General features: G+C 43.4%; 1 protein-coding gene across 1 annotated transcript; it reads left to right on the top strand.

Moving 5' to 3' along the window:
• The first annotated feature begins 788 nt into the window (after positions 1-788).
• Positions 789-24,916, top strand: tbc1d9 (TBC1 domain family, member 9 (with GRAM domain)). The gene is made up of 21 exons (XM_053418978.1): positions 789-1,483; positions 8,047-8,157; positions 9,942-10,060; positions 10,476-10,704; positions 11,444-11,705; positions 12,287-12,494; positions 13,071-13,277; positions 13,398-13,562; positions 14,018-14,168; positions 16,033-16,247; positions 16,374-16,491; positions 16,692-16,977; positions 17,120-17,249; positions 17,490-17,588; positions 18,338-18,406; positions 19,688-19,928; positions 20,075-20,140; positions 20,545-20,631; positions 22,186-22,254; positions 22,730-22,833; positions 23,138-24,916. The coding sequence occupies exons 1-21, from the start codon at positions 1,363-1,365 to the stop codon at positions 23,909-23,911; spliced, it is 3,831 nt and encodes a 1,276-aa protein (XP_053274953.1). The 5' UTR covers positions 789-1,362; the 3' UTR covers positions 23,912-24,916.
• Positions 24,917-26,188: the final 1,272 nt, after the last annotated feature.

The following is a 26,188-nucleotide window of genomic DNA, read 5'->3' on the forward strand; positions in this document are numbered from 1 at the left end:
TGTTGCAAAAACCAAATGTGAATTATATGACAGGATGGAACCTGGACCAAGAAAGAAAACATCCAATTGCCCAGTAAATAATTCATGAATCTCACTGAAAATAATAATTTATATATATTTACATATTCAGGGAACTGATATCTGTGAGTGTGTGTAATTGGATGTTGACTGTTGGACCTTGGTGGAAGTATGAGCAGATACAAACAACACAACATCAGTGTGCCAGAAAATACACAAAATAAAGTTTTGTAGAATACAGCCACTTGTAGTTTGGAGTTCACTTTAACAGTCGGTCTTTCATAACAGTGCGTCTCCCTGTTCTGCCCTCAGGGTTTATTTCTCTTCTATTTATAAGCCAAATGAAAAACACATCCATGTTGTTAGGGCTATAAGAGGCCCACATCCATATCTGTAAATCATTGTCTCTATAATGCTCCTTCAGCCAGTTAGTCAAACAAAAAACATGAAGGTTTCCTCACTGTCCACCCCATATCTTTTTACAGATGCCAACATCAACAAACGTTTTGTTGCTGCACATTTTAATCCATCCATGTTATTTCCTATGTGGGGATACAATACATGAAGTCAACACATTCTAACTCCTTCCATGAACGTCCTTATACTTATAGGTAGTGACATGACACATGCATTTGACCACGGGCACAACAAACCATGAGTGTTAAAACAAAACAAATATTTATTCCTTATTTCATGACGTGCACCCGCCTCCTGCTCTGCTCGCTGACGTCTCGCGATGTCCAGCCGGTGACGCGCACACTTTAGTCGGTGTGAAGCAGCAGGAGGAGGAGGAGGAGAAGAAGAAGGAGGAGGAACCGCAGCGTTATTGTTGGGTTTACATCAGAGGTGTCGTCTTCGTGCTCTCACCACACGGACACATAGCTCCGCCGTGGCGCCATGCAGACAGTCGTCGACCGACCGTGAAGCAGATTTCCTCAAACAGCAGCTGTGACACGGAGCATTGCACCTGCAACCTCGGAGCCTCTCGGAGCCTCTCGGAGCATATGGACAACAAAGAGTGATCGGATCCCGGCGCTGCGCTGCGCTCTGCGGCCGAGACACCGAGCCAGGCTGCGTAAACACACACTCCTCCATTCGGCGGTGCGCACAGGAGGCGGCTGTGTGACAGATAGAGACACGGTGTGTGCGCACGGAATTTCGCTGTCAAGACTTGCATCTGGTGCAGGCCGATCCAAACCGATCCAGACCGGTCCGTGCTGACAGCTTTCATCTAAAGCCACCCGGGTCTTACCCTCGCTCCAGGTGGTGTTTTAAAGGGTCGAGAATCGCGCCTGCGTGTTCAATGTGTTCTTAAACAAGACAAACAAACAAACGTGGAGAAATATGTGGGTCAGTCCCGAAGACGTGTTACTGGCGGGCGCGCTGTGGATCACCGAGAGGGCCAACCCGTATTTCATCCTCCAGAGACGGAAGGGCCACGGGGATGGAGGCGGAGGACTGGCCGGTGAGTGTCTTGTCTATCTGTCTGTCTTTATGAACGGATCTGTTCGAATTAAAAACATGGCAGTAAGGAGGGAAAAGGTGGTGGTTGTAGTGAGAGGTGAAACACACGTGACGAGGGTCACATGACCAAACAGCTGGCACAGGTGATTCACCTGGATGTGGGATGAATCAGGCCTCAGCCTTTGACCAGGCACTGACACCAAACATCACCAGAGACAGGGCGAAGTGCTGCACACCTCCACTGTTTTGGCCCAGATTTGGCCCACACTGTCATCTGGCCCACATACATTACCACATGGAAGGATGGCACTAGGCTGGACCTCTCCTCTATAGCCGTGCCAAAGGTTGGCCTGAATTAGCTTTGTGCATATTCAATGTTTACCACATGGGCCACTTTAACAAACCATGCGTGTTTGCCCCTAAAGGCCCACATCTGCTAATTTACAAGTGGCTCACGCCCATTTTGTCCAGGCCACAAGAAAGCTAAGGGGAAATTAGATTCCAGCCTCTACAACAACACAAACACGAGCAGCTGAGGTGGTTTCTGTTGTGCAGCTGCCATGTGGCTGCAAGGGGGCCTGGACAACACAGCATCTGTCTGAACCACAGACATGATCCGCTTGCTTGCTCATGCTGAATCATTCTGCTTCTTCCTTCTCTCATTACTCCTCCTCCTCCTCCCTCTTGCTTATTCCATACAAAATGGGTCAAACAACAACATCAGCAGGAGGAGGAAAGAGAGAGATGAGGAGGACGAGGGACCGGTTATGGAAATTGCCAATTCATCATCCTTAATTCAGCTTGTTCCTCAAGATTAAAACATGAGATACCTTTGAACATCTTTAGAGAAAATGACGGAGAGCAAACTTCATGTGTTGGCACATGGAAACTTGCAGATGAGATTTTTTGCGTCCCGATTATTACATTTATATCTGGAACAGCCATGTTGTGTTTCAGGCCCTTGGGTGGCTCTCAAACAAACATCATTTTGTGTTTCTGCATTTTATTAAAAAAAATGTCTTCCCTATTATTATCTGGCAGCCTTCATGTTAATCTCTACTCTTTGTGGAAGCCCCGGCCTCAAGGTTAGGAGCAAACATTTCCAAAAACACTGTTGAAAAAAACATTTGACATAAGAACCATGTGGAAATATCTGTTTTCTGGATAACTGAATCTACATAATGAAATGATGCAAAATTCTTTTAAAACCAGTTTTGTGATAACGTAATGGTTGCCTAATACCAGTTATAAAACTAATAACTTCTGCAGTAAATATTGAGTTTATCACTATTTATTCCATTTATAGCCTCTTCTGTCCTTCGTCTCAACCTTAGTTGGACTAATGATGACCTAAAGTCAGCTATAACAGTTGAACACAATATTACACTGGTTGCAGATGTTAAATTGAGTTATTTGACACTTGCAGTCTCCATTTCTCAATCTCTTTCATGTTCTTTCTCTGGCAACACACATTAAGTGCCAAGTGGTGCTACAATGATGATGTCATTGTTATGTAAATGCTGAGCTGGCGGGCTTGTGCCATGTGCCAGTTGGTGCTGGGCACACTGTGGCACTGGCACCATCCACAGGCACTTAGTCCAGGGGGGGGGGGGGGAGAAGCCTTCAGCGGCACCAGGATGGAACGTTTTTTACTGAGCCGGGCGTTAATCTGGATATTCCACTCCACAAGTCTTTAGCTCGTATGTCAGAGCTGGTACTGGGCCAGTGAGGGTTGGTGGGAAAACGGAAAAAACCATTGGCACTGAAATTCTGTCTTTTCTTTATTTGAATAATTAGACCTCCTCAGGCTTAAGAACTGTAGAAATGTCAAGGGAGGGTCACGTTGTTTGGAAGGCACTGCAACTCGCACACTCGCACACTCGCACAACCTGTAGCGAGGGGTCACAAGTTGATGTTGTCTAACCTTGAAAGGTCAGAAGACTGAATGGCAACCACTGTTTCAAAGATCTAATATGTAACAATTCTCAAAAACAACTGGATCCTCTGTTGTATGTTTAGTTGACTACTCACATTTTCCAAAAGGTTTCTGACAATTTTCAAACCCAGAGAAATCCCCGCTATTAAAGGGGCTTTTCATTTTGGTTTCCTTTTAATTGCCCGTCCACGTTTTAACTTTCAGGTGAAATGATGTAGTGAGAATGATGGATGAAAGAAAAACACATAGTTAGCCAGTCGGTTGTTTTTTCCTTCCACTTCTATGCCGTCTGCTGCGTAACGTAAATACAACTTTAAGTCATTCCCTCACTTGATTTACAGTTGAGTCGCATCAAGTCGATTTTCATCTGCAACGGTGGTGAAGACAGCAACTCCCATGATCCCACACTGCTTAACGATGTCATCAAACTAGGGATTTAATTATTTTGATCGAGAGACCCCTAGAGGCCAGAGTTACATAATCTTACGCTTTAAAAGATGCACGAATATACAAAATGCAACATCCAAGCATCCACGCACAGCAGAACCAGCGTTTATCAGACGGCCATCCTGTCACATGTTGCAAAACTCAACACAATAGTGCTCGTGGCATAAAATGACACAATAATACCATACTGCACGCTATTTCACAATTCTGCACTGTATGATTGCTTGCAGTGTCTCATGCCAGACTCGTACCAGCCCTGTTCTTTGCAGGCCACACTCTTATCTGCCTCTTTATGAGCAGGGATTAATGTGGGTGCACCTAGAAATGGTGGAAAAGCAGTAAAATGTGGCTAATAAGTGGATCCAGTGGGACCTGCATGTGATGCTCATGAACCAGGCTCGTCTCAGGCTTCTGTTATCTGACCCAGTATTGATTTCTTTGGGGGGGGTGATGGTTTTCTTCTGTGTGCTCAATGCAAACGTCCTGCGGCAGCTGTTGTCTCTAGTTTTTTGGTCCAGAGAGGATAGAGACAATAGAAAACATGCAGTTGGTTTGGTTTCCTTCTCTCCCACCGAGTGAAAAACTCATGTTTCAGACGAGGTGATTTGTTTTGGTTCAGCTCTGGTTGTGCTCTGAGGTGAGACGCACAATGCATCACATGGCTTGAGAGCTCGCTCCGTTCAGAAGGGGAATGCTCACTCGAAGTAAGAAATAAGAAGCAGAACAAGAACCATAGGAACTGTGTGTTGTCTTCTGTTTTGAACGTGTGCACCGACTCGCGCAGTTTGTGGCGGGAAATCATCGCCGTGTGAGTCACACCAAATTCGACACTGCACTTCCTTTGGCCCTTAACCATACACAGGCCAGATAAGATATTTCTCCAGATATGAGATGCAAACAGACAGTTTTCAGAAATGAATAGACAAAAGCAGTCAGCATCAAGACACCGGGGTCAAATCAGCATATTCATAAATCCCAGTCATGAAGTGAGTAAGAATAGAGTCACATGTAAAATCTCCATTTTTAGCCCATAAGGGGATTTTTATCATGACAAACCTTTTTGAATTTGGAATTTTTAAGAACCAAGTGTTGAAATTGGCTGAAATAAGCTGCTGGAATGACATGATGTCACTCTCAGTCTGAGAGGAGGAGGTAGACGTCAAAGTGGTCTCGCACTCTCTGCGGTCTCCCCTCTGTGTAACCTGTGACTTTGCTGCGTTAAACCTCAGATCGTGTCTCGCAGCCTGAACCATTCATAACGCGCCGCACAACTAGAGTCCAAATCTGTTGCTCGTCATAAAACTGTTCACCACAAACGCAAGAACAGCTGATACTGAAGCGCTAACTGGGTGACACCTCTGTTTGTGTGTGTGTGACTGCGTAGCGTTTCGTGTAAGACTGTTTTTTTTTTTTTTAACCTTGTGATTTTCCTTCTTTTAAAGAGGAAGTTTTATTCACACTCACAACTTGGTGTTTGTTCTTCACTGAGAGATAACATCTATTTGTCAGGCTGCTTTATCTCATTAGCTTCGGTGCGATTTAATTTGGAGATAACTACAGTTCATTGCCTTTTTACCAGCTGTGACTGTGGTGCGTGTCTGCATGTGTGTGATTGTGTATCAAGGCAAAACGTGGTGTTGGAGACGCTCACTGGAGCAGGAACCAGCACAGAGGCTACTTTGTGTGTTTCACTGAGGACAGATGTAGCGTCACAGCTTGAGGATATTTTTAACATATCTTTACAGTTGTGTAGCTGAGAGATTTAATTTTAACTGTAAAGTTTTTATGAACGTTTGACATAAGGTTTTATTTTCAGATTTATGAACTGACAGTCGTTCTCCGTATTTACTCGCTGTTCCTGGAAGTTGTACTTTTTTCTTTCTGTTGAGCGCTTTGTAACTGAGTCAGGTGAAGTGCCAGATAGATAAAGTGTATTGTAAGGTTTATGGTCAGATAAAGGCAGAGTTCAGAGATGGGTGGGGTGCGGCCTCATGAGCACTGAATTGTAAAGAAGAGTATTGAGGGACATCCTGGCCGGTGTGACGCCATCTCAAAACTGACTCTACATTATTGATTCCTTCAGCTAGGTTGGATACAAGTGAATATTTAGTATGACGTTGTTCTGGCCATAGACGTGTGTGTGTGTGTGTATGATGATGGATAAGCAGGGTTAGGGTTAGGGTTAAGTGAAAGTGAAGCCAATGCGTCTCAATCGCCACCTGGTGGCTGACTGCGGTATAGGTCATGAACTCTGCCTCCTCAATGTCAGTGGATGGGACATGGTCCAAACCAAAAACTCAAAGTAAACGATAGATACGTTTATCTCAAAGATGGTGTCGGTCATTTGAGGTCGTTAATTTTTCTACTAAATTTGGTTTTAGTTTGTTATTTGATGTTCTAAAATCTGCAGGAAATGATAACGGTGATGATTGACAGCTGAGACCGACTCATGATTGGTCGAGCACATGTATCGGTGGGAGTTGCTACTGCGCAAACCCTGGCTCCGGATGTGCAGGAGGCCAGTGTTCGTTTCTGGGATATTTTGCCTTCATTTGTTGATAGTGGGAGGAAGTGGAGGACGTTGTCCATCTCTATAGACGGTCTGTGGGTCCAACACATCAGAAAGTCTGTTGATATAATTTGAAATAACAATCACCGTCCATATGTAGGTCAGTGTTAATTTGTTACAGATGCTTGTGTTGCTTTAAAGCCATGAGAGATGCTAGTGAGATTTCAAATGTATGAAGAAATGCAGAGAAACTGACTTGAGGGGAGAGAAGAGCGTAGATCTTAAGAGAAAAGATTCTAATGATTTATTTAGTCTCACAGATCTATAGTTCTTTTAATATAATTTCTGCCTTTCCAGATTTGTTTCCTTTTATCGCTGAAAATAAAAAAATGCTTCAACTTCCCTCACTTGTCTTCTCTCACCTCCTCCCCCTCATCCTCTCTCTCTCTCTCTCTCTCTCTCTCTCTCTCTCTCTCTCTCTCTCTCTCTCTGACTCATACTGTTTTTGCTCTGACGAGCTGCTTAACAAAAATAACTTGTCTCCCATGGCCGTTGACAGAAAAACTTCCTCTCAACCAGTGTAGAATAATCAGAGCCACCAAGGGTTGCTTACGTTGCTGACGGCCGGTTTTGAGATTGTGATGACACAAGTTCGATTCCGACCCGGCCCTTTGTTGATGCTGGTCAACCTTGCACGTTCTCATGCAACATTTGCAAAGTTGCTTATTCTTGACTTTTCTAAAATGTTCTCAGAGCAGACATCCTCCTCCGCGTCCACAGAAGACAAATTTCACACGTGGCTTTTCACAACCTCTCTTAAAAGTGGAAATCACCTTCTAAAGATCATCATAAATCTAAAAGACAAATGTGGAGGAGGATAAACACCAAACAAAGACATTTGAAACCTTGCTGACCTAATATGTTCAAGCCTAATATGTTCAAGCTCCAGGTTAGACATGATCTCTAAAGGTGTATATGCACCAAGTAATTAATTTCTTCCAATGAGAACTTCAGGAAGGGGGGGTCTGCAGTGCTGCTTGTCTGAAACACACTAGTTCACGTCTGCTTCTAATACTGAGAAACACTGACGACTCTCAAGCCTTTTACTGAATTCGTTTCTCCTATAAATGAGATAAATCCTCCTTATTTCAGTGAATTATCTCTTTTCTCTGGTGACATTTAACTTTTATCATCTTAGTTTGTCAGTGCTCAACTGTCTGTGGTTATTGCCTTACCTCAAATAAACGCCTTTTTAATATCAGATAACAATGAACCAAATAAAACCTGATCATAACAACAAATAAACCTACACTCCTGTAACGTAGAGCACAGAGGTACCAGCCACAGGATGTTTTTCTTAAACTCGTATCCAAAACCACATGACCCAGTGGGTTTCCCCATTTTGCTTATGCATGACTCAATGATCTGCAAGGTAATGCACTTAATTTGTCATGTGCCTCACATGTTCATTTGTGGCTGTTACATGTCTGTTAGGGCGGATGTGTCACGGCTGGAGACATTTAAAGGTCATTATAGTGTGAAGATTTTTATTGACCGCGGGATCTCAGTGTTCCTTGTGAGCAGATTGTCTGAACTCTGGTGTTTGTTTGTGTGTTTCATGTAAGTGTTTTACTTCTGTCTTTTTAATAATAGCATTTTTCTTGTATTGTAGGTCTGCTGGTCGGGACCCTGGATGTCGTCCTGGACTCCAGCGCTCGCATGGCTCCATACAGGATCCTCTACCAGACCCCTGACTCTTTAATTTACTGGATCATTGCTCATGGTACGCACATCTTAACTCCTTAAGAAAATGCAAGAAAATCCAGGTTCTGAATTGATTTGGTTGAATTATACCACTTCAGGTGACTGAGGGTGATGTTTATGTGCTCGTTTTCCCGATGCAGGTCGTTCCAGTATAAACCCCTCTGTAATTTCACCCCCTGCACAACACATGATGCTCTAATATCCTGCTGTTTCCCATGGTAGTTCCCTGCATGCCAAGCATTACATCATGCCCCAGTGGCTTTAAAGGGCAGGATTACAGGAACGGGGTGCAGAAACAGATGCTGAAATGTGACTGGATGTGACCTTGTTCAGCTGACCACTCGATGGAGTATTTTCAAGAATGCAGTCTGCATATTCTCTGTGTCTGAGAGTGTTTGTTAAACACATACCTCCACCAAGGCCCAAAAGTCCCCTCATGAAACCACATTTAAATCCATAAGCTCCCGATTTTTATTTGTTATTCGTTTTAATGAAATTGCAGAAACTCGTAAATATCAGTCTACCAAACGTGTCACCTTTATTTCATCTCGATCCGTGAAGTCAAAGTTAAAGAAAATGGACCCCTTCTGCATTCTTTCATGGAGTTTCCGTTTCTGCGAAATAATAAACAAGCATATTATCTCAACTGCGAGCTGGGAACCATTTAATCTGGGGCATTGCTGCTTTTAACAATAACCCACTTGACAAGAGCAGATAATCAGAATTCTTCCTGATTAATATCCAGACCGACTAATCAGTGAATGAACAAATTCTTTCAGCTCTATACTTATCACTGGAAAATAACAAAGGAGACGCTGCTCTGGTTGAGCCTGAAAACACAATAACAACTCAGATCTGCTGAGACTTAAGAGCGAAAGAAGAAATGAAAAGGTCATTTTTCAGAAGAGCTAGTATTATAACACTGGTTTGAATGTTGGTGTGAACTCCTACATGTTTCTATAGGGACATGTATGGTATCGTTTTCATAGACATCCTTCACAGTGACACTCGATAAGATTATGATAAGAGAAGCTGTTTGTGCCGTCTCTATCTGAAATGGAGGCCCACACTGAAGACCAGCCTGGCTTTGAAATGGCACTAGCTCCCCCCTCCCAACCCACTTCTTAATTCTGCAGCCCAGATATATCAGGGGAGTGGAGCAGTCTGGCAGACGCAGCTAATGCAGTGAATGTGCACTCACTGAAGGCCTGTGTGCAGCTGTGCTGAGGGATAATTGTCCACAATGGCAGCCATTATGGCATTGAGATTCTCCTTTTGGCCGCAAAAACATTTGCTGCAACCCTCGCTGATAACTGACAGTAACACAACAGCATCTTCTGGTGCCGCTGTTAAGACATAAAGCAGAAAATATGCATTTCAAAAAAGGAAACAAAAGGATATTCGTCTCTATTCGTTATTCTGCACAAGATTTTCAGATTTACTGATCATTTGTTTGGTCTTTAAAATAAATAGTGAAAACTGTCTGTCATCATATCCCATAGCTCAAAGGGACATCTGATGTTCAAATACCAATAATTCTTCACCACAGAAAAGCTGGAACCAGTGAATTTTAGGCTTTTTTTCCTTTAAAAATTACTTGAGTAGTAAATCAATTTTCTTTTTTTATTATCTTTTCTTCTACCTAATCTGCTTCCATGAAAATTTTCTCTGAAGATCTTTTTTTTGTTTTCGTTTAAATGCGTGTGTCCTTCGTTTCTGAAACATTAGACCTCCGTGCTTGTCCAGTTAACTCACTGCCTGAGTGCTCCTCCTCCCCCTCCTCCTCCTCCCCCTCCTCTGCAGGAACGTCCCGTAAAGAGATCACGGAGCACTGGGAGTGGCTGGAACACAACCTGCTGCAGACCCTCTCCATCTTTGACAACGAGAACGACATCACCACTTTCGTCAAAGGAAAGGTTCAGGTAAAGAAAATAGAAAAAATGTGTCTAGTTTTAGTGTATACATTTTTATTTAAAGACATTGTACATTTTTGGAAACATTGTTTGTTGGTCACAGTCTTAAACGTGCAAATAACTTTCATAAGTGATGCATCATAAAACAAGCAAACTGAAGAAAAACCAAAGATCTACTCAAATCTAAGCCTGTTATTGCCACAGAGCAAATATTATTCAACAAATACTCATAAACACATTATCACGAACTAGAAAAGGTTGCCCACTCAAACTTCCTGGTGTCTTTAGCTTATGAACTTGTTTCTGATCTGATGCTTCAGTGACATAAACTACTGCTGCGTTTTAGTTATCAGGTATTAATTAGGTTTTGGGTTTTAGGTCTCAGCTCATTTCCTCATTCTATCACTTTTACACCTCGCTGCAGGGCATCATCGCCGAGTACAGCAAGAACCACGATGTCAAAGAGGACGACGACACGGACAAGTTCAAGGAGGCCAGCGCCAAGTTCCGCAAGATGTTCGGAATGCCCGAAGAGGAGAAGCTGGTCAACTACTACTCCTGCAGCTACTGGAAGGGCAAGGTGCCTCGGCAGGGATGGCTCTACCTCAGCATCAACCACCTCTGCTTCTACTCCTACTTGCTGGGAAAAGAAGGTTACACACAGATCATTTCATGTTTCTCACAGGGCGGGGGTGCAGGGTGGCGGTGGTTAGCACCTTTATTACATTTTTTGCACCTCCTGTTGCTCAAAGGTGTCAAACCATTTCAGTTTGATGTTTTTTTTTCTGATGAGTTACTGAAAGCATTTCAAAATACATTCATCTTGTTTCATAGGTTTATTTTGCAACAAGCCAGAGGGCATGATTTGATTTTAGTGTCAAAGGTCAAAGGTTAAGCATGCTGTGACCACACGAAGCACATGTCGTGCCTTGTGACCGCGACATCACAGGAACTCCATCAGGGAATCCTTACGAATTAGGTTAAAAATGTTTCAATAGAGCTCGAGAATGATTTCAGTAGAATTTGGTGGTCAAAGGTCAAAGGTTACCGTGAGTCACATGTGTGTCTGGAAAATAAATGTATGTAGACTGTACTGAGGCAGAGGCATACAATCGACAGGGCAGTCATTGTAATGGAGATTTCACTTAATATATAACAAACAATATATAAAAAGAATGAGTAAAAAAAATCTCAAAACATGTTTCTCAAGCTCACATAAAACAAAGATTTGTTGAACATTGTCACATTAGATGTTTGTTGTCTTTTGCATCTCATTAAGAGTTTGTTAAATATCTGAAGAAACAATTTCCGACGCTAATCTGCACTGATTTGTCTTATTTTAACCATATACACTAATATATCAATCCCGTCCTCTCACTCCCTCCCCGTCAGCCAAACTGGTGGTGCGCTGGGCCGACATGACCCAGCTGGAGAAGAGCGCCACCCTCCTGCTGCCCGACGCCATCAAGGTGAGCACCCGCACCAACGAGCACGTCTTCTCCGTCTTCCTCAACATCAACGAGACCTTCAAGCTGGCGGAGCAGCTGGCCAACATCGCCATGCGTCAGCTCCTGGACAACAAGGGCTTCGAGCAGGACCGCTCGCTGCCCAAGCTCAAGAAGAAGACGCCCATGAAGGTGTCGGCCCTCAAGAGGTGAGAGAGAAGTGACGCAGAGCGCAGGGGGGGGGCGCTTATACGCTCATCAATAATAAAGCATGTTTACGACTCGCGGTGGATTGAACCTTTAACGTGTTGTGGTTGGCAGAGTGGTTGGTTATCTGGGTTCTTAGCGAGAGATTGTGAAAGTGCTGTAAGTCGCATTACATCCATGTGTGCGGGAAATAAAAGACTGTTGTGTTTCTGAACTCTGATCGGGCTCATGTGAGATCTTAAATAATGGCCTGAAGGTCCCAAGTTTGTTTTCTCAGCACATTTTATGTAAGGATGTGTTTCATTTCCTGCAGTGTGTCGTTATATCAGAGTATTTGCTTACATAGACCAATCATTCATCCAAATAGTATAACATGAGTGAATCAAGTTATCTGCTTTAATGTCATCCTAATGCATTTACTATATTATTCTGTGCGTTCTTTTGCTTTAGAGTAAATGATTTAGATCACTTTATTTTACCTTTAGTAGTGAAATTAGGTTAGAATCCAATGTTTTCAGCCTCATACCGAGCTCTCACATCATATGTTTATAAAAGTCATCTGACGGGACTCTGCTTCTTTCAGGGATCTGGATGCGAGAGCTAAGAGCGAGCGTTACCGGGCGCTCTTCCGTCTGCCCAAAGATGAAAAGCTGGATGGACACACGGACTGCACCCTGTGGACCCCCTTCAATAAGATGCACATCCTGGGACAGATGTTTATCTCCACCAACTACATCTGCTTCACCAGCAAGGAAGAGACTCTGTGCAGCCTCATCATCCCGCTGCGCGAGGTGAGTCCGTCTAGATGTGTTGTTTATTAGCATTTTACAAAATGAGACACTATGAAGGAGTATTTTTCTTCCAATAGTGAAAGTAAATTATGTAAATGTGAGTGTGGGTTTATAAAAATCCTTCTCCAGCATGACACAGCAATTCAATTCATTAGGGAGACTGCAGTAATAGATATAAGTAACAAGGGGTGGTGGGGAAGAGTAATTAGTCATTTTTAAAGGGTTCTACAATAATCTATTATGTCTGCAGTTGTAGGTGGTTTAAAATTTATTTAAATTTTTACGTTGATTTTGTGACTTGTAATTTAATATCTTTGTCTCTGTTTACGTGATTAGTAATCAGCATTTTTAAACACGTGTCAGGTCGATTTGAATCCATATTGGTGGAATTTCCTTTTACCCCTTGAGCTTCAGCTTTTATAGCTGAATTTACTGAGCTCAGGAATCACTTTCTTACTTCCTTTAACATGACACTATGGTGTGTTTGCTTTGGCGGAGGTCTGGTCTCTCCGAGTGTCTTTCTACTGAATTATTTCATGTTGACTGAGACGGTGACTCTGACCCGACGTCTTCCAGGTGACCATCGTGGAGAAGGCCGACAGCTCCAACGTGCTGCCCAGCCCGCTCTCCATCAGCACCAAGAACTCCATGACCTTCCTGTTTGCCAACCTGAAGGACCGAGACTTCCTGGTGCAGAGGATCTCTGACTTCCTGCAGCAGACCACGTCCAAGATCTACCTGGAGAGGGAACTGACCGGCAGCCTCAACAGCTCAGACGAGGAGGTAGGAACGATTGAGTGCTTTTAACCGAGGAGATTAAATGGTCTCTCTTATTTATTTGACGTGCATAGTTTCGTTTAGCTCTGAAAGAAAAATGATTCTAATGGCACATGTCCTCTGCAGGTTTACTCCCAGCCTGGATCCTTGCTCTCCAGCAGCCCGCACAACAGCTCGGGTTCAGAGGGCGAGCGAACGTTTAACCTCAACGACAGCAGCGTTCCCACAGCGACACAGGCCCTGATGACCATGTACCGCCGGCGCTCGCCCGAGGAGTTCAACCCCAAGCTGGTGAGTTCAATCGCGCTGTGTCAGATAAAACCAGAGAACATTCCATCCTGTTCAGTTGGGTACATAACAGAGAAATGCTTTATCTAACACCGCTCTGAGCCAATATCACATCCTACTTCTCTTAGAGGATATTTTTGAATTGCCCTCCAGGGACAAAATTAGTTGTTTTGAATTGAATTAGTCACTTTTGGCATTTTAATACCCTATCATTGGATAGAAATTACACTGCATGGAGAACTGATGCTAGCAACAACCTTTTTAAAGATGTTTTTTTCCGTATAACTAAAGACCTGTTGTTATTCTTAATGTAATAGGACTTCGGAGTATTCCTGCTTTATGTGCAAGACATAAAACATATTGATAGATACTGAAACAGATTTTCGGTCCATGATTTTTTTTTTTATTGCACCTGGGCTGCAGCCGCTCGTGAAATCGCTTCCCTTCTTCTTCCTCAGGCGAAGGAGTTCATGAAGGAGCAGGCGTGGAAGAACCACTTCACTGAGTTCGGACAGGGCGTGTGTATGTACCGCACTGAGAAGACCAAGGAGCTGGTCCTCAAGGGGATTCCTGAGAGCATGCGAGGGGAGCTGTGGCTGCTGTTCTCTGGTGAGGAAACGTTCCGGGAGGCCTGAAATAAACCCGGCCGGAGCAATGAACCCCTGAGGAAACGGCGCTGCAGCTGATCCAGTCAGAAACTCTGACTAATTAGACCGCACCTATACAAGCTACGTGTTTAATCACAAGACCTGTGATGCATATTTTATGTAGGTGTCATCTATTTTTACAAACGTCCTGCTGCCAGTGCTGATTGCTAGTTGACAGACAGGTTGTGTTTAGTGCGTCATATCAGGGCTCATCTTCAGATCTATTTTGATAACCTGGCTGTGGCTCAGGGGGTGGAGCGGGTTGTTCACATGCCGACGGTCAGTGGTTCGATCCCCAAAACCACAAGTGTCCTGAAGCCCAAAAATGCTCCCGATCATTGTGCCGCTAGTGTTTGAATGATTAGTGATAGAAAAGGAGCTCTGTATTATAATTTGATTTGATTATCCAGAAGAAACTGGGGTTTAACTTTAAGAAAACTCAATGAAACATTTTATTGATGTGTGATTACTCAGTAGGCTGAAGGCAGTGTGGCCATAAGCGTCCCAGGCCCAGTTCAGTCATCCGTCCTGAGCGATCAGATCACAAGCGGTCAGCTCTTAGTACACATGTTCACACCGGGTATCAAAATGTGTCTCCTGTGACCACTGATCAGATCTCACTCACATCCTGTTTATGCAAATGATCACTTACTGAATGATGTGTTTTATCAAATCGCTCCCTCGTGTATTTACAGTCATTCAACTTGTCTGAGTCACTTGAGGTCTCAGGTCTGAACACACTCTCTGTAACACGTGCTACATATTCAGGTGAGCACAGGCTCCAAACCTCCCACTTTACAGGCCCAGTCATGCGTCATGCACCAGTAGCAGCGTGAACTCGTCTCCACCTGAGCAGAGTCGGGTTACACTCGGCTCCTCCCGCCCTCCGGTGACCTACTTACTGCTCACCCAGCTCGGTGCCGTGGCTGCATCGTGTCGACCTAAGTCACTCTCGTGTTGTCCACACACTCGTCTCCAATTTGGATAACAATTCTAAACTCGTTTGAAACACTCGTTGCTCTAGGTTGTAAAAACTCGTTTGGTGAGATCTGGTCCGACAGCGACAAAACACCTCTGAGGCACAATAATTCTAAAAACCAGTGTAATTGAAAAATGTAATTGTAAAAATGCAAATGTCAAGAAACTCCCTATTTCACAATCTCTAAAGAAAAAAAAAGAAATTATAAAATAGAATGACATGTCATCATCTCAGGTGCAGAAATGATTTGATCTTGTGTTTTTAATGTCATTTGGAGCCAGAGTCTGTGCAGCAGCGATCGTGATGTGGAACTGAGGTATTACGCTCGTCTCAGTCTGTCCCAGCTGTCAATCACGATTCTTCGCCTCATTTTTATAGCATCAAATAACGTTAATCAAATAGTGTAATTAATTGTTGACGTACTGTGCAGCAAAGGAATACAAACTGATGCGAGATCTGCAACTCACCTGATAGAGGTTTGTTATTTGTGCTTCTGAGATACAGAACCTAATTAATCACCTATATGTAACAATATCACAATGTGGTATATACTGATAATTAACGTTTTGTATATGCCTTACTAGTAAATTTCTATTATGTATTTAGCTATCTACTTATGTTAATGGTACTTCAGCTGCTGTTACACTTGAATTTCCTTTGCCTGGGGATCAATAAAGTTCATCGTATACTTTTTCCAAACACCCATCACAAACACTGTTTTCTTTTCCTCACCTTGTCTCAGGTGCTTCGGACAGAGGATGTTGCATCTTGTCCTGAATGATTTGGAGGAGGAGATTTTACACCGACGCCGGTTTCAACCTTTATAAAATGTTGTGTGTTTTCACAGGAGCGATCAACGAGATGGCGACTCACCGCGGGTACTACGAGGACCTGGTGGAGCGGTCCATGGGGAAGTACAACCTGGCGACGGAGGAGATCGAGAGGGACCTGCACCGCTCTCTACCGGAGCACCCGGCCTTCCAGAACGAGATGGGCATCGCCGCCCTCCGCAGGGTCCTCACCGCCTACGCTTTCAGAAATCCCAATATCGGATACTGTCAGGTACACACACACACACACACACACACAATCACTCACTCTTGTTTGTTTATCTCCACAAACTGGTAGAAACCCGTCACAGTCGACATGAACTCATTCTTTTCCTGCTCCTCTCCCTCGACTTTACAGGCCATGAATATCGTGACCTCCGTGTTGCTGCTCTACGCCAAAGAAGAGGAGGCGTTTTGGCTGCTGGTGGCGCTCTGTGAGAGGATGCTGCCCGACTACTACAACACCAGAGTTGTGGGTCAGTACATGATTTCTCCTGCAATCCTTGTTTGTGTGCTTTTGTGTTGAGGGGGATCTTCTTGGTTTTATTTAGTATAATACCTCTGTGCCATTGACAGCCAGTGGCTCCAGCTCGACCCGTGACCCTCAAAGGATGAGCAGACCATCACCTGGATAAAATACAAATGTCCCTGATTAACATCCCCCTCGTTTCCACAGGAGCCCTGGTGGATCAGGGCGTGTTCGAGGAACTCGCCCGGGAGTACGTTCCCCAGCTGTACGACTGCATGCAGGACCTCGGGGTCATCTCCACCATTTCCCTCTCGTGGTTCCTCACCCTCTTCCTGTCCGTCATGCCGTTCGAGAGCGCGGTGGTGGTGGTGGACTGCTTCTTCTACGACGGCATCAAGGTCATCTTTCAGCTGGCGCTCTCCGTGCTGCACGCCAACATCGACCTGCTGCTGGACTGCAAGGACGACGGCGAGGCCATGACGGTACTAGGCAGGTGAGACGAGGCAACGGGCAAATTTTATTTTGTATGTGAAGTCGAGGAGTTGTCTTCCCCTGTCCCCCCCCCCAATCCCAAACTCGGGGAAAGAAAATGTTTGCATTATGTACTGATCTTCTCCACTTGACTGGTTGTGTAGGTACTTGGACAGTGTGACCAATAAGGACAGCACTTTACCTCCCATCCCCCACCTGCACTCCTTACTAACAGACAACGGAGAACCACATCCTGAGGTGGACATCTTCAAGCTGGTCCGCAGCTCCTACGAGGTATTTCACACGGCTGATGAAGACAGATGTGTTTTAGGGTTTGACAGATAATATATTTAACATTAGTATCAATGAAATTGTAATGTTATAACTTTGAAGGGAATGTGTTTAGTTTGTACAATTTCACTTTCATCATCCAGCCGTCCTCGTCGTTATTCTGCTGTGTCATCAGTCTTTCAGGTGCACCACAGTTGAGTCTACCTTCATCTCTCTCTGTTTCTCCTCCATGTTGACCATCAGAACTTTGGCTCCATCCGTGCAGATGTGATCGAACAGATGCGTTTCAAGCAGAGACTGAGGGTCATCCAAACCATCGAGGATACGACCAAACGCAACGTGGTAGGGACATGGAAATACTGGAGCTGGAATTGTAGGCAGTGGAGCCACTACGTCCAAATATGTGTTTATTAAAAAATTTATAAAAAAAAAAAAAAATGGATACGCCCCTTTGTCTTGATCCACGCCAAAATGTATCAGGACAAAGAGACTACATTTTATAATCCCCCAAATATGTAGGCCATTCTTATTCTATCTTTTATTCAAGAGCTTGCTTGTTACTCCAGCTCTTATCCCCCCCCCCCCGTGCACGTGAAGTGTCTGATCTCAGATTTCTCCTCCCCTCTCAGATTATTTTTTTCTTCTGCACTTTTTTGTGCAACAAATCTGTCAGAATTCCCCAACCAGGAGAATGTCAGGACTTGTGATGATTTTGGTTACGTTTTTTAAATCCAAGCACAAGCAGGGTATATCTGAGTGCAAGCGCAGGGTTTTGAGTGAAAGCATTAAAAAAACACACTCTTGAAGAAAGATAGAACAAAATCCTTGTCTGGAAATGTCAGAAAATCTTCTATTATCACAGAAAGTGAAAATCCCCTTTGTCTGGGTCTAAGCCAAATGTCCCATCCCTCCTCGAAGTTTCCTCACAGAGAACAAACAAGTATCTTAGTTGTTCAGGTCAAATTAGATTTTAAGTCTGACTTAGAAAGAGCCGCGTTCCACATTATTAGATTCTCTGCTCTTCCCTAAATGAAACTCAACGTTCTTCTGCGGCTTCTATTTTTACCTAATCTGATTATGTGATGTTTCAGGTCAGGACCATTGTAACAGAGACGGCCTTCAGTATAGATGAGCTGGAGGAACTCTACATGCTGTTTAAGGTGAGTAATAGAGACACATTCACGCTGAGGGACTAACTGTGAGCCTGCAGCTTCCACTTACTGTCCTGAGACAGAAACGCAGACAAACTGATCCTTGGTCTTTAGAGATAAATGAATAATGGTGCAGGAGCGTCGGCACAAGCTTTCTAATTATATTCCTCGAGTTTAGCTTTTCCTTTGCTGCAGGCCTCTATAAAACACTGTTTATTTGAGAGTTCATTAATGGCACAGTTTTCATAATGATTCTGATCATTCAAGAGTGATAATGTTTTTACAAGCTAAGTCTCTGTATAGTTTTTCACAAACTTGACAGAATGCAACTGTGCTGTTTTCCAGTCAAACCAGTTTAAATTCACAGAAGTATTTTTTCAATTTCTCAAGAACACCATTGGGGAATTTCTTCTAATTTGGTCCAAACTTGAATTTGGATGAACTGATTATATTTTGTGGTCAAAGGTCAAAGTCACTGTTCCTTTATGTTCCTGTGAAGGTGATATACTGGGACCACCCACAGAGGATTTCATCACAACCAATTCCCCAGAAGCTTTTTTTTTAGTGTTCAAAGGTCAAGGTATCTGTTACCTCACAAAACCCTTATCTGGGATTGCTTCAAATTTTGACCAGTTGGAACTTGAACACAAAGAGGAAGTGATTAGATTTTAGTGGTCAAAGGTGTAGTAGAAAAATTTACTAAGCATGGTTGAAAATCTATTTTGCATTTGGATAGTACGTGTTTGAAGCCTTGTGAAGAGACTTTTATGACTTGTATTTACATACACCAAATTGTTTATGACTTGAGCTGTTTTAGGGTCGGAACTGTTTATGAAGTGAATACAGTGAGACCTTCTGCGACTTAATTACCCATCAAAGGAAGAAGTCTTCTTATCACCTAAGGAAACACATGTGAATCAGCTGTTGATGTTTACATTCCTCTCCTTCCCCCAGCTATGGAACCTGTCTGGATTGGTCCAGAAGGACAGCCCTAAGTCCTGCTATATAAGACCTGTGCTTTTGACTGTTCTTCATCATCACTCTGAGCTCCCTGTGACTCCCTGTGTTGATCCTTTCTGCAGAAAGCCCCTTATTAAATACATGTAGATAACTTTGTTGTTTCCAGCCTCTTGTATCTCCAGATTTCCGTCACAAAGGTCATGGCGACCTTATGAGTCTGGGAAAATAAACATTTGTAGATGGAAACTGAACTGATTGGCGGAAGCGGTAACTCTATTACTTTCAAATGGTGTGGTTCAGTTGTAACCGTCTCTCCCTCCTCTGCTGCAGGCCGAGCACCTGACCAGCTGTTACTGGGGCGGCAGCAGCAGCCCCACCGAGCGCCACGACCCCGGCCTGCCCTACCTGGAGCAGTACCGCATCGACGTGGAGCAGTTCAAGGGCCTGTTCAACCTGCTGTTCCCCTGGGCCAACGGGACCCACTCAGACCCGCTGGCCCTGCGCTTCTTCAGGCTCCTCGACCAGAACGGAGACGCCCTCATCAACTTCAGGGAGTTCATCAGCGGCCTGGGTGAGAAGAGACGGAGTGTTTCCACGGAACTAGCGCTTCATATCGTAGTGACACTGATGCTTTGACGATTCTAACTGAAGATGATGCATCACCTTTGGAAACAGTTGAGCCAGATACAGTCTCTAAAGCTTGTTGTTGTGTTGCAGGTGTTCTGTATCACAGGGACCTCACGGAGAAGCTGAAGCTCCTCTACAAGATGCACGTGTTACCTGGTGAGTTTGAATCGATGCAGCTCAGTCATGATGAGACATCATCTTTAGGGAACATGTGTGTATATATATATCTCATTTCAGTGGAGCAGGATCATTAATATGCACAGAGCGGAGGTGGCTCTGAGGAAAGTGTCTATGAAAGAGAAAATGTTTCGCTCTCAGGTTTCCTTTTGTCAGCATCTTTTTATAATATGACTGACATGAACTAAATGGATATTCACTCTATTTTGAATTCAGGTTAATTAAGGGTATTAGTCGGAAAGATGTTTTTACTCTTTTATTGATACTAAAATTAATTTATCAAAAATAACTCTATTGTAAGATTCATTATAAGGAAATTAAAATGAAAAATAACCGTTAATAGGATTTTCCTACAATCTAAGTTGAATTTTCTTTTCTCACAGAAGTCGTTCATGAACAGGAGGAGCCCGACTCGGCCTTTGAAGCCACTCAGTACTTCTTTGAAGACCTCACTCCAGACATGTCACTCGGTAAGATCCTAAAATGCATTTTTTTCCTGGGAGAATAATTTACTATATTTATACATTACGCGGAAAGAAATAATCATCTCACCATGATGCCATTTCACTAGTCCCATAAAACAGCTTCTAATATAGTTCCTTTCACAGTCAAGACAAAGTAGATGTATTCATAGAATTACATGTAAGCACTCCAAGTTGCACAAAATATGCTGTTTACAAAGATGGATGACTCCTCTCCACTTCCTGCTGTTGAACGATAAATGAAGCCAAAATATCGCGGGTGCAACCATTTTGCGTTTCTGACATAATTTGAAGCAAGTAGCAATGATTGTGATTAATACCAAACTTATTAAAAATAAATTCTCAACCGCTAACATGAAGGAGAGTTTAGATTGCAGCAATACACTAGAAACACTGGATGGATTCTCATGAAACTCGGTGGAAGCTTGCGGTATCGGTATCGGTCAGGGAAGAACCCATTACATTTTGGTGCAGATCCAGGGTGGCGTGGATCCAGGATTATTTATTTTTTAAATTTCTTTAACAACGGCAGACGGGACGTTTCTTTGACATCTTCACACATTTCACCGGAAATAATTCATGGGTCTTGAGGAAAAATTGCACTATTCTAGTTTTTATTTAGGGCTGTTCTCAGAAGAGAATCATCCCAATCAGAGGCCACGTGTCCAGTAATTAGTTGGTGTTGTTTGTCAGCACACAACTGTTGATATCTACAAAGTGGAGGCCTTGAGAGTCTCATTATGAGCTTAGGTTGAGTGGGAGCTGTTTTGTTTCATGTTGTTATGTGCAAGCAGCACGCCCTGTGGTTTGCTGGTTGAAAGTGTGGTTGTGTTAACCTTGAAGCAGCAGACGGGGTGTGCAGCCTGCATTGTGCACACTGACTGCGATGAAAGCAGCGGCACAATGACACACACGTGGATGAGTGTGAATCAGGGGGCCTGCAGGGGGATCCTGTGTCTGACTATGCAGAGGAGAGGAGCCGCTTCAAACCCCCTCACGGATCTGACGGCCGCTGCTCGGGAAATTAAATCCACCAACTGGACTCACCTGTGTTAATGTAGCTCGAGGTGCAGCTGATCAAACGGGACATCTGAGACTTCAGAGCCGTCCTTTTCCAACACATACATTTGGTTAATATCAGCAGGGACTGGTGATATTGTGGCAACACTATGTTATGTGTGGATATAATCTGATTGTAGAGAATACTGCCAGAGGTTCGGCTGCTAAATGTTCAGCCTCACCTGTGGAGATCTATAACGGGGTTCCCAGGCATCCTGGAGAACCTGGAAACGTGGAGGGCACTTTTCCTGTCAGGGAAACAATCAGGGATTTGATTAAAATGAATCACACTCATAAATAAGAAACCCCCTTAACATGACTGATCCTTTATGACATATCGAAATTTAGAAAAACACATAATGTTAAAGAAAGAGGGAAAAATAAACCCTGGATCTGCAGCAAAATGGAAATACGTTCTTCATCAGTGAAAATGTGCACATGAATTGAACTGGTGTTGATCTCCCGCTCTCTCTCTCTCCTCAGGGCCTGACTCAAAGTGCAGAAGTGAGAAGGATGATGGATTTGTCCGAGTTACGTTTAAGACTGAAAAAGGTCAGCAACACAGCGACATTAATAACAATCTAATACAGTTTGATCCTATCGAGCAGATTGGATGTTTTATTATGAATCTGTGAAATCTTTTCTCTTCACACCACATTCTTATTGGATCAAACTGATAAATGGAACCAGATATAGAATAATTGTTTTTCACAGCTGAATGGAGCGAATTTATCTTCTCATCCATTTAAAAAGAGCACACAAGTTCATTCAGGAGGCAGGAGACTACTTGTTTGTTTATATAATGTATTATCATCGTGTACTTCTGAGAGCCAGAGATATCCGTTTAAGTTTATTTCCCATTGAGGAGGACAAAATATACGGAGGTCTTATAATCAATCATTCGAAAATTGTAGCTGTACAGACGAAAGCAGTTCAGTAGCACACAGGCTATCTGTGTTTTTTGTTTTGTTTAATCTTGTGACTTGAATACATGACTCATTCTTTTTTTTTTTTTTACATATTACAGTGAAGAAACTGAACAATCCTGATTACCGGCATTACCTGAAACTGTGGAACCAGGAGAGCAAGTCAAAACGTGAAAACACAAAAGACCACCCCAAGCTGAATCAGGTGAGTTTCCTCCTCTCTGCTCATCAACAGTTGAAGAGTTTTTTCCAAAGAATTAAAAAAACGCACGAAATTTCAATGTGACTCATTTGAAAAGCTGAAGCATCAGCGTCAAGACCGGCAAAATAAAAAGAAGAAATGATCATGTTCACTCAGGTGCTATGTTTCCATCACTGTGGATCGGAGCCAATAAACAGCTGTGTCCCCTGCAGAGCCGTTTGATGGGAGCGAATGTGATTGTATTCATTCCCATTGCAGACAACAGCCAGATGTTGATTGTCATCGTCTGAAATGTTCTTTCCTCCAGACCCAGTTCATCGAGCTTTGCAAGACCCTGTACAGCATGTTCAGTGAGGACGTCTCGGAACAGGAGCTCTACCACGCCACGGCCACTGTCACCAGTTTACTGCTGGAAATGGGAGAGGTGGGGAAGCTCTTCGCCTCCTCCGCCGCCGCCAGTAGAAAGGACCACAACATGGAGGCTCAATCAGACACCACTGATCCCAACTCCCCCCAGGAGGCCGGGCTCGACTGCGAGCTCCAGCAGCGGGACCAGGAAGGCGAGTTCGTCCACGCCGGTCTGGAGAACAAGGCGAGCCCCTGTGACGAGGGGAGAGGGGACGAAGGGAGCCAGCAGCTGCTACCTATGCAAGACATCAAGCTGGAGGACTCGTCCCTTAAAGACATTGGCACGTCCTCTGCCATGCTCATCTCGGATGACGAAACCAAAGATGACACCTCGATGTCGTCCTACTCGGTGCTCAGCGCCGGCTCCCACGAGCTGGACGAGAAGCTGCAGTGCGAGGACATCGCAGAGGACACGGTCCTGGTGCGCAACGACAACGGCGAGCGGGGCTGCGGACCCCTGGACAGAGCGCTGCCTCACAGCTCCAGCATTGACAAGGACTGGGCCATCACGTTTGAGCAGTTCCTGGCCTCTGTGCTCACCGAGCAGGCCCTGGTACATTATTTTGAAAAGCCGGTGGAGGTGACGGCTCGTATAACCAACGCCAAGAACGTGCGTAAGGTCGGGCGCCCCCTGCTGTCAACAAGTGACTATGAGATCTCATTATCCGGCTGAAGTCTGGCAGGAGATGTCACACAGAGACTTGTTTTAAAAAGGGAAACACGAGGATCAGACGGAGGAGAGAAAAGTGTCCCAGTTTCAGACGGGACTGAAGGTCAATGTAAAATGTTTGTATATGATAGTTGAGCGAATGTGACCAAAAACCTCTCTTAGCAATGTATTTTACCAGATGTGAAAGACTTTTATTATAACAATCACTAGACGCTGTCCTGCTGAGACGGACCAGGACGTTAATATTAAGGTTTGCTCGAATGAAATCCGTGTGTACATGTAGTAGCTGTACTTTATAAGACATTAAGCATAGGTGTTAATATTGTAATCTCTCGTACTCTTCTGCTGTGTAGATGTGAATGTCCACAGATACAGTCTGGTGTCAAACTGGGATATCGATAAGTCTAACATTATATCTGCCTGAACCACAGCGCCCTCACTTCACCATTTTATTTGCTGCTAATCTTTTTTTTTTTTTTTAACTGTTTCACAATATAAAAAAAAAAAACGCAAAACAAAGCTGTGAAAATTCAACTTTCATGTGTTGTCGTGTAAACTCTCTGTAGCTCCACATCACTGTAATGTAATATAACTACTCACAAACACACACTGTTAATATTACTCCCTGGATATTCCCCTCCCACAACCTTTTATCTCGTACTAATAATGATAATAATAATAACAGAGATGGAAACGGCACAAAACCGTTTCAACCACAATGTTTCAGGAAATCCGTGTTCTGAGAAAATGATGATTACACTAAGAAAATGCTTTTGAATGAAGAGCCTGCACTTTCTGTTTACAATCGTATGATCTGTATTTGCTTTTTTTCGCAGTGTTGTCTACACTCCGACTAAAACTATTTTAATGTTTTTATTTCCTTTTTGATCTGTATTTTTTTTATTCCATTGTTTTTATTTTGAGTTGCTCGTCATTGCTCTGGATTCTGATGCGTTGTGTATCACACCATCTTATTAAAATTACTGTTTGATTCAATGCTGCACAGTACATCGCCTCAAACTTGTATTTGTTTATTCTAAAGGCCATTGTAAACAAGGACAGTGTAGAGCATTACTGCCACCTGGTGGAAGAGGATTGCAACTTAATCTCTGAGTTTTAACGATAGATAAATATTGAACAGATAGTTTTTTTTTTTTTTAATCTTTATTTAAACAAAATTGTAGCCGTAAGGAGACAATTAAATGGACATAATGGCCGTTTACACCTCAACAGGATAAAGATGGAGGGGCAAGGGAGATGATAAATTGGACACACCTGTGAGCCAGAAGAGAGGAAGGAGAACATGTCAAGTGAGAGGAGGTGAAGGAAGGAGATCCCAAAAAGAAACTAGTTTCTGTACAGGTGAGCCAAGATTCTTCCACCATCTTCCTGGACCAAGAGCCAAAGGAGCTGATCCCCGGATCCTGGTCCCCTCTGTCCTGGATGAACACCACAAGATAATTCTCCAAACTGAACTCAGGATTCCCTTTGCCTCTAGAAAATGTACCACTCGTCTTCCCCCTCTAAAAACACACATAACCCTCACTTTTCACTTTCATTGGACCCTCACACACACACACTCACCCACACACACACATACACATCCCTCTCTACTGATCTAATTATGAATTGAATGGAATGTAATATACAAACTTTTTTTCATGAACGCCCTCCCCACACACCATCTGAAGTAATGAAGCCTTATTTCATTTATTTGATAATGAATTTGTTTTCTATGGATTACTGGACATTTTGGTGAATGAGTTCTTGATATTTGTTTATTAATCATACGTATTGGATTTGTTTGTTATTTCGATTTGAATAATTCCATTGATTGATTAACGTATCGATTGTGATTTATTTTCCTTGATGCCTTTTGTATTTGGGTTAACAAGCTCTCCAGATTAGATCTCTTACTGTGATTATATGGTAAGAGGCGGTGGACTATGGGCAGAAAAGGTCTCTGGTTCGACTCTGGTTCGACTCCACGGAGAAACAACAAAAAGACGAACCTGGATTGATCTGTCCAAAAATCCAAGAGGATTCTCCCTACCCTGTCTAGTGCCCCTGAGCAAGGCACCTTACTCCCCCAACATCTGCTCCCCGGGCGCCGTACATGGTTGCTCACTGCTCTGTGTGTCCTGCACCAGATGGGTTAAAAGCAGAGGTTAAATTTCCCTACAATTTCATGTCTCTGCATGTGTTTGGGATAAATAAATGTATCTTAATCCTTAATCCTAATATTGCAATGAATTGACAGGTTAACTCTTTATTTTGACC

The sequence above is a fragment of the Pleuronectes platessa genome, chromosome 3, assembly GCF_947347685.1.
Source record: "Pleuronectes platessa chromosome 3, fPlePla1.1, whole genome shotgun sequence".
In the NCBI taxonomy this organism is placed as follows: Eukaryota; Metazoa; Chordata; class Actinopteri; order Pleuronectiformes; family Pleuronectidae; genus Pleuronectes; species Pleuronectes platessa.